This window comes from Artibeus jamaicensis, unplaced genomic scaffold, assembly GCF_021234435.1.
Source record: "Artibeus jamaicensis isolate MK-2021 breed Jamaican fruit bat unplaced genomic scaffold, CSHL_Jam_final contig_797, whole genome shotgun sequence".
Classification (NCBI taxonomy): domain Eukaryota; kingdom Metazoa; phylum Chordata; class Mammalia; order Chiroptera; family Phyllostomidae; genus Artibeus; species Artibeus jamaicensis.
Window position 1 is genome coordinate 20,630,470 of NW_026521977.1, and position 18,363 is coordinate 20,648,832.

General features: G+C 44.6%; 1 protein-coding gene across 1 annotated transcript in view; it reads right to left on the reverse strand.

Moving 5' to 3' along the window:
* The window catches only part of PAMR1 (peptidase domain containing associated with muscle regeneration 1), a 63,212-nt gene that overhangs the window by 32,900 nt on the left and 11,949 nt on the right, over nt 1-18,363 (reverse strand). Inside the window, exons 2-3 of the mRNA XM_037128295.2 lie at nt 13,467-13,643; nt 8,361-8,489 (exon numbers count right to left, since the gene is read on the reverse strand). Coding sequence (XP_036984190.2) covers nt 8,361-8,489; nt 13,467-13,643 — 306 coding nt within the window. The remainder of the gene's footprint in view (nt 1-8,360; nt 8,490-13,466; nt 13,644-18,363) is intronic.

Genomic DNA, 18,363 nt, shown 5'->3' on the forward strand with positions numbered 1-18,363 from the left:
GGTTTGTAACTCAGCTTGACCTTCACGGGCTGCGTGGGCTGGGGCAAGTTACTTCATCTCTCAGTACTTCCGTAAACTTCAGTCAGACGGGAATAAACTGGCACCTACTTCATATGGTCTTGTGAGACTCGAATCAGATTATGCACAGAAAGCCCTCAGCAGAAAAATCAGTAAATGTTAGCTGATGGCAGAGCATGGGTGTGAACTTGAGTCTGTCACGTACCAATGCTAGGTCTCAGATGGTACCTTAAGTTGTCTTTGGGCCTTTCTGACCCTGCCCTCTCTCACTTCATTTTGAAGCAGCAGGATTTTCCTGCCCCACTCCCCCCAAAAGATACACTGAACCTTTACCACGCCCCCTACTTTTTTGGAGAGCATATTTCCTCTTCCTGTGCACCTCACACTCCTCATCGCCCCCATCTGCCCATCTGCTGCCCAGCTTCGGAAATGATACACTGAGCGTGAGGGACAAAAAAAGAAATCCTCCTGCACAGCCTCCACCCCTCAGGACGGAAAGCTTCCCAGCCAGCCAGGTGTTACATCTCAGCTCCCACAGCAAACCAGCTGCAGGAGCCCCAAGTGAGAACCAACAGCAGATGCTGCTTCCCTGCATCCAGATGCTGGAATCAGACAGCAGTGTCCCTGGGCCCCTCCTCACGTCTGAGGACCCGGTGCCCATCCCCAGTCAGGTCTCCTTGGCAAGACCAGTGAAACATTGGCCAGCCCCAGGATCTCACGCAGCCTGTGGAGAGCTGGATGCCCCCAACCCCACCCAGACGCCAGCCCCTGGCCCTGTGAGATGATAGACCCCTTGCTCCTGTATTCCGGGGGGCTATCCTTCAGAAGTAGCCAAGATTAAAAAACACATGCAGCATCTCTGTTATGCTTCACGATGTTTTCTTCCTCATTCTGGAGGGAGGGCAGAGTCGGCACTAAGACAGGGGACAAGTTCCAACCAACCAGAGACAAAGAGGCCACTTCTCAGAAATGTCCCTGGGGGAAGGGTATCGGGCAGAAGGGAGAGGAGGAAGGAGCCCTGCTCCACTTCCACCCCACATCAAGGGACTCCTTCAGCTCCCTTTCCACTTCTGTCCCCACTGAGGGAGTCAGCAGGCCTGGGCGCAGGGTGCTAACTGCACCTCTCTGTCTAGGGCAGAACAGTGAACACAGCGGAGTGTCCCCGCCAAGGAAGCACTGCGGGCCAACCAAGCAGGTGGTCCTGAGTCTGAAAGACCAGGGCAGGCAATGGGCCCGGAAGACGTGCTCAGATTCCCTGACAATGTCTTATAGCAGGGGAGGAGGAGGGGCAGGAGGAAGAGGAGGAGGAAGAGGGAAAGTAGAGGAAGGAGGAGGAGTGTGTGTGTGTGTGCATGTAGGGGAATTTGCCAACAGAGCGAGACTGTCCCCTGGTCTCCCAGATCCTGGGCTCATCTCCATCCCACCTCCTCACACTTCCCTGTTGCTAGAAGCCAAACAGGAGAGATAGCTGGATAAACTGTGCTTCTACGGAGCTAAAAGGAGTTCTTATTAATTTCTAAACTAGTAAGAGAGCTGGGAGGTTCCCAATAACAAACTAACACCCCCAGGATTCAGACAAAAGTCTTGTTATCTTCAGCATGGCTGGGGGCAGGAGAGAGACACAACATACTTTCAAAGAAGTAGTTGGGGTTTTTTTCCCTCTGTTAAGAAAAGGAATCTTTCTTATTATGAAAAAAAAGTACTAACCCCCCCCATTCAGACACAGAGAGGTATTTGCATTTTCTTTGCTTCTTCAAAGATGGCTCAAGATGGAACAAGAATGATAGGGACAGCCCAGGTTCTGACCACAGCTCCAGGGTCCCTGAGAGCATCGTTACGTCATTGGCTGGAGCTCTGAACCCGTTAGGCGCCCAGAGGCCCTGACAAGGATGATAGAACAGAGGCTGACGATGACATGGAAATGACCACACACGGGGCCAGGAACCGGAGGGAAGCTCGCACCTCCCACGTGACTTGGTTTATCCTGCCACCACGACCTGTGAGCCCTCAGACAGGCTCTCGGAGGGAGGACCTCCAGTGCCTAGTGCAGGGAGGTGATTTGCTGTGGAGCATGAGAGGCTGGGCTGCCTAACCGGCATCTTGGCTCTGCCGTTCACAAGCTGCATGACAGCAGGAAAGTTACTTCCCACAGAGGCTGAGTGCCCTCGCCTGTAAAACGGCTGCGGCGAGAATCAGTGAGTTAGTGCACTAGGGGACCTAGAACCATGCCTGGTTCATAACAAGTGCGAAGCAACGGCTTTCACCAGGGGCGCAGGTCTTCATCAGGAACAAGGAGGCACCCAGGAGTGACTCTGGAGCTCACTCTGTGTTTTGGCTGAGAATCCCAATCAATATGATGCTTTATAATGATTGTTTTACGTAATTGGTTGCCTCCCCCATGATGCAGACCTGTGGGACTGGGACCTTGTCTGCCATGTTCACGCCTTTGTATGCATTGTGTAGGTGCTCGATTAATTAGCTGAATAAATGGCTATGCAAGATAAAATCGAACACCTGCCCTATCAAACCATTTTTAAAGCCCCTCCCCTCTGTACCAAAAGGTCTGCCCCATACCCTAAGCAGAAGTGGAACAATGACTGATGAGCTCTTTGACAGCATAAAACCTTCTACAAAGAGACAAACATTAATTCCCTAGAGTCAAAAAGCTTCAGCATATAAAATATAAAATGCAATTTACCATGCAATACCCATCCTGGGACCTCCTCATGTCTGGCATGTATTTTCTCATCAATTAGGGAATCCTACTTTATTACTTTTCCTCCCTGGCCCTACAATGAGTTCCTTCTCAAGAAAAAAAGAACAGGAAGGAAGGAAGGAAGGAAGGAAGGAAGGAAGGAAGGAAGGAAGGAAGGAAGGAAGGAAAGGAAGAAAGAAAGAAAGAAAGAAAGAAAGAAAGAAAGAGAGGGAAAGAAAAAAAAGAGCTCACTTTACAGCCCTGGTTTAGTAATAGTAAGAATATCACACCCATTTATTGAGTATTTACTATGTACCAGGCTCCATATGAAAGAATTTATAGATAATACTTGACTTAACCCTCACAAAAACCCTCTGAAGGCCACGGTGAATATCCCCATTTGGTAAATGAGGCAGCTGAGACTGACAAAAATTGAATGACTTGGCCCAAAGTCATGGAAGGAGCAGAGAGTCTCTGATCCCCCAAGAGGCCAGCCCCACTGATTGGTACACGCAGCTTTGTAAGAGCGCTCGCGCTCCCTCTCATTCACCTTCCTCTCTGATATTCTAGCCCACAAACAAGTTGGGGCCTGGCTTACTGCCAGGTCCTCCGCTCTTCTGCCTCTAACCAGAATACGTCTAAGAAGATAAAATGTATTAAGGGCCTCTAATCTTTCCCTGTAAATCCTCCCTTATCTGGGTTTAACCCCAGACCCTTCGGAGCCTGGAAGGTGGGGACCACCGTGATGCTGGTGATAAGCGTGGCGCACTGAGCTTGGCTCTCTCCTGTGCTCATCTCCTCCGGTGGCTACGGAACTCAGTCTGAGGGCCAAGTCCAACAAACGCCACTTGGGAGGTCAGCAGAGTGGTTCCACATAAGAAGTCAATTTTCCACTTTAAGGAGCGTTGAGAGGGGGCCTTAATTTTGACTTCAGACATCAGCCACTCTTGGAGCGAGCACGCAGACTGCAGGTCCTGAATGCCTCTTCCCACAGAAGGACCTGGGATTCGTGGGGACATGGCTGGTTCCGGGAGCAGAAAGCCAGGATGTGCTTCAAGAAGGAGGCAGTAAAGCCAGCTTGGAGGGGCTTCGCTGGCCAAGTCTGGGAAAATCTTAGCACTGACAAGAAAAAGGCTGATAATGTTATGAAATGTGGAAGAAAATAAATTCATCAGTCTGTAGTGCAGTAACATAGAGAAAGTCAAACGTGGGGATGTGGCCATTGGTATATGCAGGTGAAGGCATGCGAATGCATGATTCTCTCAGCTCTCTGTAGGTTTGAAAATTTTCAAAGTAAAAAGTTGGGGAAAAGGAAACAAGAATCAGCTCCTTTCCCTAGCCTGGATATTCTGAGCTCACTGAACCATGCTTTCCCAGGCAGGAAGAGCCTTCCCCTGGGCTCAGCAACTTCAGGTCCTTTGTCATAAATTGGGTTAATCCTAGTTACATAAACATTGTAAAGGACATGAGCAAATGAAGGTGCTGTAACGTCTCCTCTGTGCTCTATAGGAATGCTCTATAAGTCAAACATTAAAGTCTGAGATTTGCCTGTCACTCCTCCTTTCTTCTAAGGTTCTGCATGGCACACAGGGGAAAATGCCATGGCCTACAATGGTGTTCAGCCGGAAGCTCCCCTTCAGAATGACAGGGGCCGAAAGGATCACTTGGGCGCCATCTACTGGGTAAATGCTTGCACTGCCATAGAGCTCCAGCCTGGTACCATAGCCATTGAAGGCCACTCAAGTGCGGCAACCCCTCACTACAGGCAGGCAGCACCCAGCACTGGCCAGACAGTCAACAAAGAGTGAAATGAATTAATTCGCCCTTTGAATTCACCTCACATTAATTTTACCCCAATATGATAGGTGATAAGAACTGAATAACATCATAACATAACATTGATGTCTTCCTGTGGTCAAGCCTTGTTTCCATAGATTGATGGTAAACACATGGAGGGCTCACTGTTCTGCCTGGTGACCAACCCGATGCTGCAGAGAAATGCTCTGTGCATGCAGGCTGTGACTGCAGACAGGTAATACACACTGTGTGGGATGAGGCTGTCAGAGCAAACATCATGGAATTGAACAAGCAAACTGAACTAACACTGTGGCAGAATCTGACCATTATTCTGCTTGTTTCACAGCATTGGTGACCACACTCCAATTTGGGGGGGATTTTTTGTTTTTGTTTTTATCTCTCCTGTCTAAATTGCAAGCTCCAAAATGGGAAAGATCTATCCTGTTTACCACTGTGTATCCAGCACCTAAGATCATCCATTCAAGAGATATTTTTTGAATGGATGGGTAGACAAATGAATGAGAGCCTGAAGCAATGAGCCAATCTGGCTGTCCTCGACAAAACCACAGTCTGACCCATGGACACCATCACTAGTCCAACAGCTCAGATGCCATAGAAAGCCAGCTCTCACACTGAGGTTCAACCAATGGGGGCTCTTTGGAAACACACATACAGGATTTCTTTGAGTAACTGCTGTCCTTCTGTCTTGTTACTATGTGCTTGTTACTATTTATCATTGACCTCCTGCATGCAAACATTCTTCTCCTCTACCCTGTCTCCCAAACAAACCCACTTACTCACACAGACTGACTGGAGTGTTGTTTAGGAAATATTTGTACCCCTGCTTCTTGGGATGGAGTATACTTCCCCAGTCAACTGATCTGGGGCTCAGCCATGTGTATCTCGTTTTGGAACTTGAGTGAATGTGATGTGAGCAGAGACCCTCAACACGCCTGTGTGTTTGGCTTGGCCTCTTGTGCTTCTGCAAATCCTTCTGGGAAGAGCACATCCAAAGCAGCTTCTGCCCCTTCAGCCTGGGCCCTGAAGCAGGGATTCCGAACCAGGTCAGCCCAGCTAAAATCAGCCAAACCCCAGCCAACCCACAGACTCATGACATAAAAAAAAAAAAGTCTGTACTTATGAGATCACTTATTAGACACAAAAACTGACTATTATATACGAACATATTATCATCACCACCCCTGAAGGTTTCAACTTAGAAATTCTATTCTCTGACATAGCACCCCTTCTAGTCCTGTGTGCCACCGCTTCATAACCACTAAGCCTACTTTTCTACCACACAGAGACATTCATCCCTGTTTTCTCTCTACCAGACTCTTTCTGGTTTCATGTCCTACTCAACCTGGACAATCATGTCTTAGCAAGTTCTTGGATTGACCAAGTGACTGGTTCAATTCATCTTTGCTACCACACTGCTGGAGAGCATCACCCGCCTGCCCGGCCTGAGTCACCCACATAGAAGTTCCAGCTTGAACTGGGTCCTCAGTCTTGCTTAGACATGCTTTTTAACTTCTCACTAGCTGGTGCCTTTCCCTATTCCTTGAAACAGCACTCGGCAGAGGTCTCACTTCCCACTTTTCAGAGAAAATAGAGCTTTTGAAATGAAGGTCCCATAGTACTGTGGCTAAGAACAAAAGGTCTAGAATTGCACCAGATGAGGTATCTTCCTGGTTTGCCCACACCTGAGCAAAGGCATAGCTCAAGCATCCCCTCCTGTCTAAAACCTCCCCTCCCCCAACTCCCTGTGATTAACTGTTCTTTTATCTATGATTCTGCCTATTTCATACCCCAGTTCACAAGTTGTCCTTGGCTTCCCATGCACTCGGAATAACATCTAAACCCTTTACCTACTTTATCTACCTACAAGGCCACACCCAATCCGACTCCTGCCTATGGCTCCAATCCCATCACACAGCCCTCTCCACCCTCCATTCCCAGAGGACGGAAACCCCAAAGTTGTCTTATATACTGCAGTGGTCAGCGTGAGCTCCAAAGCTGTGCTTTATAGCTCTGATCATGGCTGTCTTACATATGCTCCTCTGATCATGGCTCCTTACATATGCTTTTATTTCTAGACCACCTAGCAATTAAGGAGCATATAGAACAACAGTGATATAGGTATTGTATTAGTTTGAGCTCTATGTCAGGCAAAGCACTAAGTGCTTCATACACATATCTCCTTTAATTCTAGAAAGAGCACCGTGACAGAGATAGCATCCTTCCCATTTGAAGAAAAGGAGCCTGAGGTCAGCAAGGTTCAGAGACTGAGCCACGGCCACCAGGCAAGTGGCTGGCAAGGCCACTGTTAACTCAGGCCTGTGTTACTACTCCACAGCCTGTGGTCTTGACCACTAGGTCACAATATCTCCAGAGAACAGCTGCCAAAAAGAGACCAGGGTGAAATCCTGCAGCTAACCTACCTAGAAAATACTCCACCAAAGTACTAAATTCCATTGTCTAGCAACCACCTAAAATGAGTGGTTAAAGTTTTAAATCTGCACCTGAGACCAGCACTTTAAAAATTACCGTATTTTGCCATGTATAATGCACACTCACGTTTTTGGCCCAAGTTTTCAGGGGAAAAAATCTTTCATTTCATTTTTTAAATTCAATTATTTATTTCCTTATATTTAGAAACAAAATTGATTATTGTATTCCAGGGTACCATTTTGCCTACAGATATCGTTATTGCTTTCTAGAGTTATACTTTTAATGCATCAGCATAAATACAAGAATTAGAGGCATTTATATAAATACAGAATGAGCACTACCAACGTATAATACATATTTTTATTTTCCCTGGAAAATGTGGGCAAAAAAGTGCACATTATACTCGGCAAAATGCAGTGTCTATTCCCTGGACGCAGAATACAGATGCTAACTCTCGGGCTCACCCTGAAGCACCAGCACGCTCCTTCCCCTCCAGGTACAATCGAGTTTCTCAGCTGCAGACCACACACCTCACCCTTTCCCCAAGACTCTTAAAATTCATGGCGCTTCGCTCTGGTTGGATCAGACAGAGAATACCAATAGCTCTCCAGCCCCCATCTCTGTGAATGGAAATATCATTATAAGAATAAAATTGCTCAGATTGTAAGACCATCCAGATGGCTTCTGACTCAGATAGGAAGCATGTGAAATAGGCTTAACAAATAGCAATGGTTGGGGCACAGCTCCCGCTCCAGACTCTCAGAGGGATGTTCGCCACCAGAGCACCGCAGAGGGGACCCTCAGACTGAGGGGGAGGTGGCATTTCCACTGCATTGCCAAAGGAGGGTGGAAACTCATAGGGGAACCCTAATAAAGACTAAGTAATCCTTGGAGATCAATGACACTGAGGGGAAAAAAACTCTTTCCTGGGACAAGTGCCATGCTGACAATCTGACATGGGTCCTGGGAATTTCACTCAGGATTTAAAAATTTACTAATAGAAATTTGTATTTAAAATGCATTACAGACTGAGCAGAGTTGATGCCTCGTGCACTGTGTGCTGATGGACAGTAATGTGGAGCAGCTTCTGGACTGGACAGGAGGCTGGCTGTGTGCAGAGCTCCTTGACTTTGCTTAGGAGAAAGGGGAGGGTTTAAGGACAGACACGGACCTCCTGTGGCCAATTCCAAGCAGAGGTCCACAATCCACAACCAGCAAATGGAGAAGTACGTATTTGGGTGGGTTTTTTTTTTTTTATGGCCTTGCCTAGGAAGCCCCCCAGGCCACAGGCTTTCCAGAGCTCACATTCCAGCAAAAGAAACCTTAGTCTGCAGCAAGCTGAGACATTGAAACTCCGTGCGCCGCAGAGCGAGGCGGAGTGACCTCGGAGCGTACTCACGCATGCAGTCTCCTCCGTACCAGCCGGCCCGGCACTCCGCGCAGTACCTGCCCTTCACGTAGAAGTCGTCCAGCGTGCCCCCCCACGAGCCGTTGCGGCAGGTCTTGCAGTTTTCAAAGATGGTACAACCTGAAACACGTCCAAGAAGAGGGCTGTTTGAGTCAGCACCAGCTGCATGATTGGTTGCCCGAAAAAACTGTGCACCTTCTCAGGGCCTTGCATCAACAAGGGGCTCCTGGACCTGGACAGGTGCCGAAGTCCGTTCTTGGGAAATGCCCGAGTCACCAGAATTCAGTGTAAGGAGGGTGGGGGGAACCGTCTCTCTAGTTAGTGGCTGATGCCTTCAAATAACACAAAATAATCTACAGCAAAGGTCACTGTGAATGTGTCACTATAGTAGAGTATTCTTTCTTAGTTGTATGACATGCTTATTGTGGAATATTTAGAATATTTAAAAAGCAGAAAGAATTAAATTAAGACCACCTAAAATAGCATCATCCAGAGAAAACTGGTCTCAATCTTTATCTTTGTATATATATGAACATACTTTTTTTTTAATTAGGCTTATACTATACACTGTACATTCTGGTCCTGCAACTTAGTTTTTCATCTACTAGAAGTAAGTATCTTCCCATTCCATTGCATATCCTTCCATGCTCCATGCTTCCATAACCACAGCGCGCCTTTGAAAACCGCCCTCACGTCTAAGGCGGGCTCGACCTGGAAGGTGTCAGGCTGCCCCAGGCAGCAGACCACACGGGACAGGGCTGAGCAGCGCCCAGACGGGGCTCCTTTCTAACTCCGGCCCCTTGAGGGCTGGGGGGCAGTGAGAAACGGTGGAGGTCGTTCAACCCGCTGAGCACTGGCAGCTGAGTGCTGGCTCTGCCTCCGCGCAGCCGCAGGTCCCCAGCAGCTCGCTCCGGCTCTCTGCGCCTCGCTGTCCTCATCCGCCACACTGGGCTCAAAGCAGTACCTGCCTCTCGGGGTTGTTTCCAAAATTGGGTGAACCCCTGTAAGTGGCATGGCACACAGTAAGAACCCCCCAAATGAGAACTATTGTTATGATGCTTTTCCATACTTCCACTAGGCGTATCGCTACTGCTGCATGTGTCAGGCTCAATTTTCACTGCCTATTTTCTGTTTACCTATAGTAGAATAAAGTCTCAGTCGGCATGTTGTTCAATACTATATCCTCAGTGCCTGCTCCAGCAAGTACCACATACTAAGTAGTTAACAGGTATCATTAGAGGGAATGAATAGATAGGTGGATGGATGGGTGGGTGGGTGGATGGACGGCTAACGCAGGCTTTGAACTGTTTGAGGGAACCAGTGTTTCCTTGTGCTGAGAGCGCCCCCCTTTGCTCTTGGCCAAGACTGGCTTCGTGGGCCTGTGGCAATGTCTGCAGTGTGGTTTCTGTCAGACAGAGACTAGCAGCCCTCTCTTCACATGCCAGCCTGATTTTGCCTCCCGCTCCCAGCCCCTTCTCCCACCAGAGTTGCTTATATGATGCCTCAAATTCATGTGGCTCATAACTGGGTGCCAGTGGGGTCGCTGCGCCTTCTAAAAGCCCTCTTCACCCACGTGCCACTTGTCCCTCTTTGTGTCCCTTATCTGCTGCGCTACTGAGGAGGCAAATGGGTTCAGGGTATAACCACAACGATCCTGCCAACTCTCTTGGCACTGAAACATCCAGGCCGTGACGTGGAAGCCACAAAAACCAGCCTGGTGCTTAAAATGAATGAGGCTTCTATTTAAAAAGACGCTAAGCAACTCACAGATTTGCCAGAAGAGCCAGAGGACTGAGTTCATGGCTACCCAGGCTAGAGCCACACAGAAATACCTAGCAAACTTGGTCCAGCAAGGGCCCCGGTGCTGCTGGACACTCTGGAAGCCACCATTCACCTCCCTGCCACCGCGCCCCTGGACCTCAATCCTCCTGCAACCTCTGACACCAGCGCAGAGAAGACTGTTGTCATTCACAGTGATAGAAATGATAGAAACTTTGCAAACCGCACTGAGATACCATTTCTCATGTATGAGGTTGGCCAGAATCCCACAGGACACACTCTATTGCAAGGCTGTGTCTGGGGAATCAGTCCCCTCTTACACAGTGGCTGTGAATGCCAAAGGCATGAAGGGAAACTTGGCAAAGGCTGGCAAGACGGCATTGGCACACTTTGACCCTGCAAACCCTCTCCTAGGAATCTCCCCCAAAGACACACTGCAAAGTTACTAAATGATAGGTGCCTCGGGCTACTCACTGTGGCATTACTGACATTAGCCAAAAGCTGCAAACAACCAAATATTCATAAACTATGCCCATCCATGCAACACAGGCATGAGTAACTGCAAAAACCAATGAAGATGGTGGCTTTACACTATCAGTGAGTGATCTCTAGCATTTATTGTTTTGTTTAATAGCTCTTTTTTATTGCATTTTTTCATTACCATTTATCCCCCCTATACCCTCCCCCACTTCTACCCACCCCCGCCCCCTGCAATCACAACACTGTTGTCCATGTCCCTGAGTTCTTTTTTTTTCTAGCGTATATTCTTAAGAGCAAAAAGCAAGGTTGACGTTAGCACTGTTTATTGTATGCTATCCTTCGTGAAAGAAGGAAATAGACACATAAGTGTGTAAAATATGTATTCATGTATCCATATATATTTGCTTGTACTATAAAATATAGAAAACAGATGGAAATAATAAATCTGTCTGTATATCAAATAGGTGACATACATTACAGAGAAAAGAACTACAGGCGCACATCAGAGATATTGCAGATTTGATTCCAGACCACCACAATAAAATGAGTTACAAGCTTTCTGCTGGTGGAGGGTTTTGCCTTCAATCTGTATAAAACACAACATTTCTGAAGTGCAATAAAGCAAAATGCAATAAAACAAGGTATGCCTGTACACTGATTGGCTTTAAATCACAGCACTTTGTATATTTCTAGTGGGATATACTCTAAGGTCAATAAAAACCACAAAGAAACCATAACTTCACTCAGTGGTCTTATTGTTAGTACTAATAGGGCTCTTGTTATTTTGCACAGTTGTATTATGTTCTAATATAAGATAAAGAAAATAAGTGATTAGCTTAGTATTATTAGAAAACAGGATGCGCACCATGGGAGAAAAGATATATAAATCTAAAATCAAAGAAGTAAACAACCTTATATAATTAAATTTGGACTTGGATATCAACAAATTCATTTAAAAAAATACATATTCCCTAGCTCCACTCAGTAAAAAGAAAACAAAAACGAAAGAAACTGGTAGCGAGGATAATCCAATAGCAAGGAACACCTCACGTGCCCAGACCACGTTCTCAGACCAGAGTTCTTTGGAGAAGGGGCTGCCTCCAGATCTCGGGTGGAAAACGCTCATGAACAGCATGAAGCATCTTATGATTCCCTCTAGTAATCACCCTACTATTGTCTGTGTCTATGAGTTTTGAGGGTTTTTTTCATGTTTAATCCCTTCACTTTTTTCTCCAAGCCTCTCAATCTCCCTTTCCCTAATAGCTGTCATTCTGTTCTCTATGTCTATGAGTGTATTTTTATTCTATTTGTTCGTTTATCTTGTTAATTAGATTCCACACACAAGTGAGATAAGATGGTACTTGTCTTTCTCTGACTGGCTTATTTCACTTAGCATATTACTTTCCAGGCCCATCCATGCTGTCCCAAAAGGTAAGATTTTCTTCTTTTTCATAGCCACCTAGTATTCCATTGTGTAAACGTACCACAGCTTTTTTATCTACTCATTTACTGATGGGCACAGGCTGCTTCCAAATCTTGGCTATGGTAAGTAACACTGAAATAAACATGGGTGCATGTATTCCTTCTAATCAGCGTTTCCAGTTTCTTCAGATATAGTCCCAGAAGTGGAATCACTGGGTCATAAGACAATTCCATTTTTAATTTTTTAAGGAAACTCCACACTATTTTCCACAGTGGCTGTACCAGTCTTTGTTCCCACCAATAGTGCACAAGGGTCCCCCTTTCTCCACATCCTCACCAGCACTTGTTCTCTGTTGATTTATTGAGGCTAGCTATTCTGACATGTGCAAAGTAACATCTCATCGGGGCTTTAATTTGCATTTGTCTGATGATGAGTAATGCTTGGCATCTTTTCACATGTCAGTTGGTCATCTGTATGTCTTCTTTGGAGAAATGTCAACTTGGGTCCGTTTTTGTTTCTTTCTTTTTTGTTTTTGACTTTTGTTTTTGTTCCAGCTTGTTTCATAATTTCTTTCTTTTTATATTGCATTTTTTTTCCATTACCGCTTAGTCCCCTTATGCCATCCCACATCACCATTTGGGTCCTTTGCCCATTTTTTAATTGGATTGCTTGGTTTTTTGGTGTTGAGTTGAGTTCTTTATAGATAACCCCTTATCAGGTATGTGATTGATAAATATTTTCCCCCATTCTGTGAGTTTTCTTTTATTTTATTGATGGTTTCCTTTGTAGTACAAAAATGTTTTAGCTTGATGTAGTCCCATTTGTTATTTCCTTTTGTTTCCCTTGTTTACTTCCTATGTTTTCTTCTAAGACTGTTACGGTTTTAAGCCTTACTTTTTAAGTCTTTAATGAATTTTTAGTATATTCTTATGTGTGGTATAAGGATGTGGTCTAGTTTCATTTTTTTGCACATATCTGCCCAATTTTCCCAACATCATTTATTGAACAGATTGTCTTTACCCCATTATTTGTTCTTGCCTCCTTTGTCAAATAGTAATCACCATAAAGGTAAGGGTTTAATCCAAGCTTGCTATTCTGTTCCATTGATCTCTATATCTGTCTCTATGCCAGTACCATGCTGTTTTGATGACTATAGCCTTGTAGTATAGTTTGATATCAGTCTGTTTGTTCAATGAAAGAATGAGTGAATTAATTCACAGCTTTACAAGTTTAATATCAAATAGGGTACTAACTCCTCCAATTCCTCCAGTTAGAAGGAGCTGAATTATGCCACTCTTAACAATCACAGCATCACAGCCTCCTGGTGGCTGCCTGCCAGAATTCAAGTGTTTAGCCTGGCCCCATTCATGACCTCAGAAAACAAGGTAACCTGAGGTCTCCCATTCGACACGCACCTGGGTGAATCAAGCATGAGTCACATTCGTTGTCCTCATTCCTGCAGCAAGGGATGGTGTAACCCACAACTTCCTTCTTTCCAGGGCAGACGCACTCAATCTGATCATATTCACAGCACTCCCGACACATGATATTCCATTCGGCTCCAGGGCAGGCTTCGTTAATGACCGTGTACTCTGAAACAGAAACGAGCAGGTAAGGACAAAGGTCCTACAGGAAGGGATAAGACCCATAAGTACTCTACTACTAAAAAGCAACCATTCCCTACAAATGACAGAAGGTGTCACCCTCCCTAAATGACAGAGAAGATCATTTGCATTCTTCCAGGTCAATGCCTCCAAAGTGATGTGGCTTATCTCAAAGGGCATTCAACACTATCCATTGCTTCATAGGTAAAATCTGTTAGAACCGCTATTCGTTTTTATTTGTTAATGAAAAAAGAAATCATGTTTTATAAACATATAATCTAAGTGGACTGACACACATACACACATATATAATTTATAAGCAAATATACATCTTTTGAGGGTCTATGCTAATTTCTATTCTTGCTGGGTGCATCAGGCAATTGCTTCCGACTACATAGGTGGTGCACTGCACAACCCCAGGAGGAACTACTCCAGTGCACAGCCATACAGCACAGCCCGGGCATTCAGGCCATCGAAAAAGTTTGGAGACTAGTCTCTAGATTAGGCCATTCAAGTGCAAGGCTGATTGCCAAGTAGAGACCATGTCATTCCTCCAAACTTGGCTCCTCCATCTTTCAGGGTGCCATTTTTATGGTATCTTCAAAGCTAAAACCAACAGAAAAGACAAAAACTATCTTAATTAGTATGTTTGGGAGAATTTCAATGTTTTGCAAGGGTGAACTCATTGGCAGAACTTGATTCAGTCCCCAAATTCAACTCAGTGTTCTTTCCCATGAGAAAAAGTATTCCTTTCTTGGTAAAATTTCTGTATTTCTTTTCTAAAAAAAAAAAGTACCTTAAATAAATGAAAAATAAAAACCATCTGGTGAAACCTGCAACAGGAATCAGTTGGAGGCTGCCCAGAGGAACCCAGGCTAAGAAACAGACTTAAGCTTTGACTCTTCTTTTTTCCCCACTCTCTATTTCTAAAAATTTTGCACAAAGATGATGAGTGAAGCAGAAAATAGGTCAGATATTTGAAGAAGAAAATGAATCTGGTTTCCCCTTGAAGTTTTCTCTAAAAGCCCCAGGCAGGGATCTCCAACATGCCTTGTCGTCCATTTAAACCAACCTTGGTACCTGTGGTGGCTTCTAACCTCTCGAATTCTATTTCCCACCAGTAAACATGGAAATCTGACACAGTGTTGATCATTCTTAATTTTCCATGTAGAGCCATTTAAAGCATCACCATCTACTTACAGCCTCAGGTCATAAGAATAATTGAGCATCACAGAAAGGAACCACTTGTGCAATAAGGTTATTTCCCCCCCACAAACACTGGTGGAGCAGCAAAGATCCTCACATTGGCATTGGGGGCAAATGATTGGCATAGGTCACCAAGATCTTGTCACCACTGAGGCTTGTTTTGTTTCCCCTACTGCTCTGAGCCCCTCCAGCAGACACAGGACTTATTTAGCTCAGCTTCCCCTTTTTCTGATGTCGACTGGAGGAAGTAAGTGACCTCTAAAATCTAGATGAGAGCCTGAAGGTTAAAAGTGAAGGAAAGCAGGAGAAAACATAGGGGTAAACCTCCATGATCTTGGATCTGGCAGTGGATTCTTGCATATGACACCAAAAGCATGAGCAACAAAAGAAAAACAGATAAATCGAAAGGTCAACCCACAGAGTCATTTAACCACTCTGTTCCTCAGGTTCCCCAAATAAGCACAGGGCTTAGATTGTGGATGAATCGATTAATTCATTCTTTTAACCCCAAGTGTTTATTGACTGTCTACTATGTTCCAGATAGAACACTGGGTGCTCAGATACAATGGTAAGGAAAACAGACATCACCCCTGGCTTCCCAAAGCTCAGAGTTTTGCAGAGAAAATAGATGTTTGATAAATGACCCCCCAAACACATAATCACTAACAGTGGTAAGAAAAACTTAGGATGCTATGAGAATGCATGAATGGTCGTAAAGAGAGATTAGCAACAAGCCTACAAGACTCACATGATTGGGGCGGCAGATAAAATCACAGAGAGAAATCTATTCACTGAGATGAGACCACTTCTCAGGAATATGGAGGTGATGGAGGAGGCAATTGTTTCAATGGTTTTGTGACTTGGCTCTTTTTCTTCTGATCTGGCAAATCCACCCCATTCTTTCTCCCCACTGAGACAGGTTAATGTCCCCATAACATGAGAAATAAGTAAATACATTAGTGAAATATTCTATACAAATATTTACAACTGACCAGCTGAAGAGACTTAAAAACATAACAAGCAGACAAGAGCCATATCCTGGGCTTTTCTCCACTTATTAGAACTATTTGCAGAAAAGGCACACTGGTCATTTAGAGTTAGCCATACAATCACACAATTTTCAATATGGTACTAAAGGCCAGGTCCAGAAACTAGGATTTAGAGTACCAACCAATAGCAGTAGAAGTTATTGAAGGTTTTCGTATATGTATGCTAAAGAACTTTAGCATTTGTTTAGCTAAAGTGCTTTTACATATATTGTTTGTGCAATTTAATCATCAGAATGACCAGGTGAGGTGGGTAATACATTTTCTTTTATCGTAAGAACATCTAGTCCACCTCTTCACTTTACCAGTGAGGCAAAAGGCCAAGAAGGGAAGAAGCAGAGAGAAATGCCGAGGGGGCTTTTTTAGAGAACTAATTCTGGGAGGGCGAGATGCCCACCTAATTCCAGGCCTCATGAGAGAGTCTGCTACCGAGGGGGAAAGTGGCCCAGACAGCCTCCAGCTCCCCCAGCTATGGGGGTTGAGCAAACTGAACCTGCCTTCCACATTTAAAGACAAAGTCTTATACAAGCTGAAAATGAATTCTATCCTTTCATGGTTTCCCTGGAAATAGAGTAGTCCCCTCTTAGCCATAGGGGAAGTGTTCTGAAACCCAGGATGGAAGCTGAAACCACAGACAGTTCCCTAGGTATACTTTCCTTTTTCCTGTACAGATGAACCTTTCCACTTAAAGGAAGCAATGTATGGCTTCTTTTTGGCATGTCTGCATTGCCATCATCACTGCTCTTACACTTTGGAGCCATTGTTCAGTAAAATAAGCATTACTTGACCACAAGTACTGCAATACCAGGACAGTTGATCTGATGACCAAGATGGCTACTATGTGAGTAATGGCCAGGTAGTGTTTATAGTGTGGAGATGGGAGACAAAGCGATCCTTCACATCGGGCATGGGACACAGCTGGAGAGCACACGATTTCATCACACTATTCAGAATGGTATAGAACTTAAAGCTTATGAATGGTTAATGTCTAAAATTTTCAATTTAATATTTTTGAAATGCGGTTGACCATGGGTAATTTGAACTGTAGAAAGTATAACTGTGGATAAGGGAGTGCTACTGTAAGCAAATAAAGCAAAAAGAATTCTCGGAGCACTGCCCGGGGATAAACTGGCAGGCAAGTGCCTATAATCACATAGCAAAATCAGGGTTCTGGGCTCCATACACAGCGGTTCATTCCTAATTCTTTCATTGGATAAAATACTTATGTTTATCTTGATAAAACACAACATGTTTTTATATCAAAGATTCCCTGTGAAAGCTTTAAAATAATAAAATAATAATAATAATAAAATCATAAGTAAAGAAAAAAGTAGTCAGAAGCATCCTTAATATTGTTGTCTATCCTTCATATTGTCTTCTTTCAATAAACTTATTATATAAATATTTCCATGTAGATACTAGTAATGTATACACATAGTCTTCTCACCTCTCAAAACTGGTAACAGTAAACTGTTTTTTTTTTCTTTATACAGATCATGGATACATTCTCTTGACATTGAATCATCTTGAAAGGTAAGTTCCACTGCTGGGATCATATCCTAAGAACACTGAAACACCAATCCAAAAGAACCTATGCATCTCAGCATAGCAGCACAATTTACAATAGCCAAGTGTTGGAAGCAACCTAAGTGTCCATCAGTAAATGAATGGATCAAAAAACTATGGTACATTTACACAATGGAATTCTATGCAGCAGAGAGAAAGAAGGAGCTCCTACCCTTTGCGACAGCATGGATGTAACTGGAAAGCATTATGCTGAGTGAAATAAGCCAGGCAGCGAGGGACAAATACCATATGATCTCACCTTTAACCAGAACCTAAACAACAAAACAAACAAATGAGCAAAACAGAACAAGAGATTTGGAAATAAAGAACAAACTGATAGTGACCAGAGAGGACGTAGGAGGGAATAATGGGGGAAAAGGGTGAAGGGTTTTCAGGAACGACTATAAAGGACACACGGACAAAACCAAGGTGGGGTGGGATCAGGGTAGAGAGATGGGGATGGCTGGGATGGGGGAGTGGGGAGGGGGATAGGCAGACAACTGTATTTGAACAACAATAACATTTTTTAAAAATGAAAAAATTGCTGCATCCTTATCCTATGGGTGCAAGTGCTCCCCTCCCTTCTTTTTGTCATCAGGTTGAGCAAATATCAAGAAAGTTTGAATACTCGGGCATCATAAGCTTTGCTCAAGCCCTTCTTTCACCAGCCATGCTTTGGAGCAGCCAACCTCTCATCTCCTATCCGGAGTGGAGAGCCCAGTCCTATCAGTCCAGCCCTGGTTCTTCTGGAATTTGCTTTGGAAAATGCATAACCTTAACCTCTTATTCCTGTTTTAGCCATGCAAATGCCAAGGCAATGACAACAATGCTGACCAACTGGCCCAGGTTCAGCTGGTGAAGAACAAATGAGAGAATGAGCTGGCTGTCAC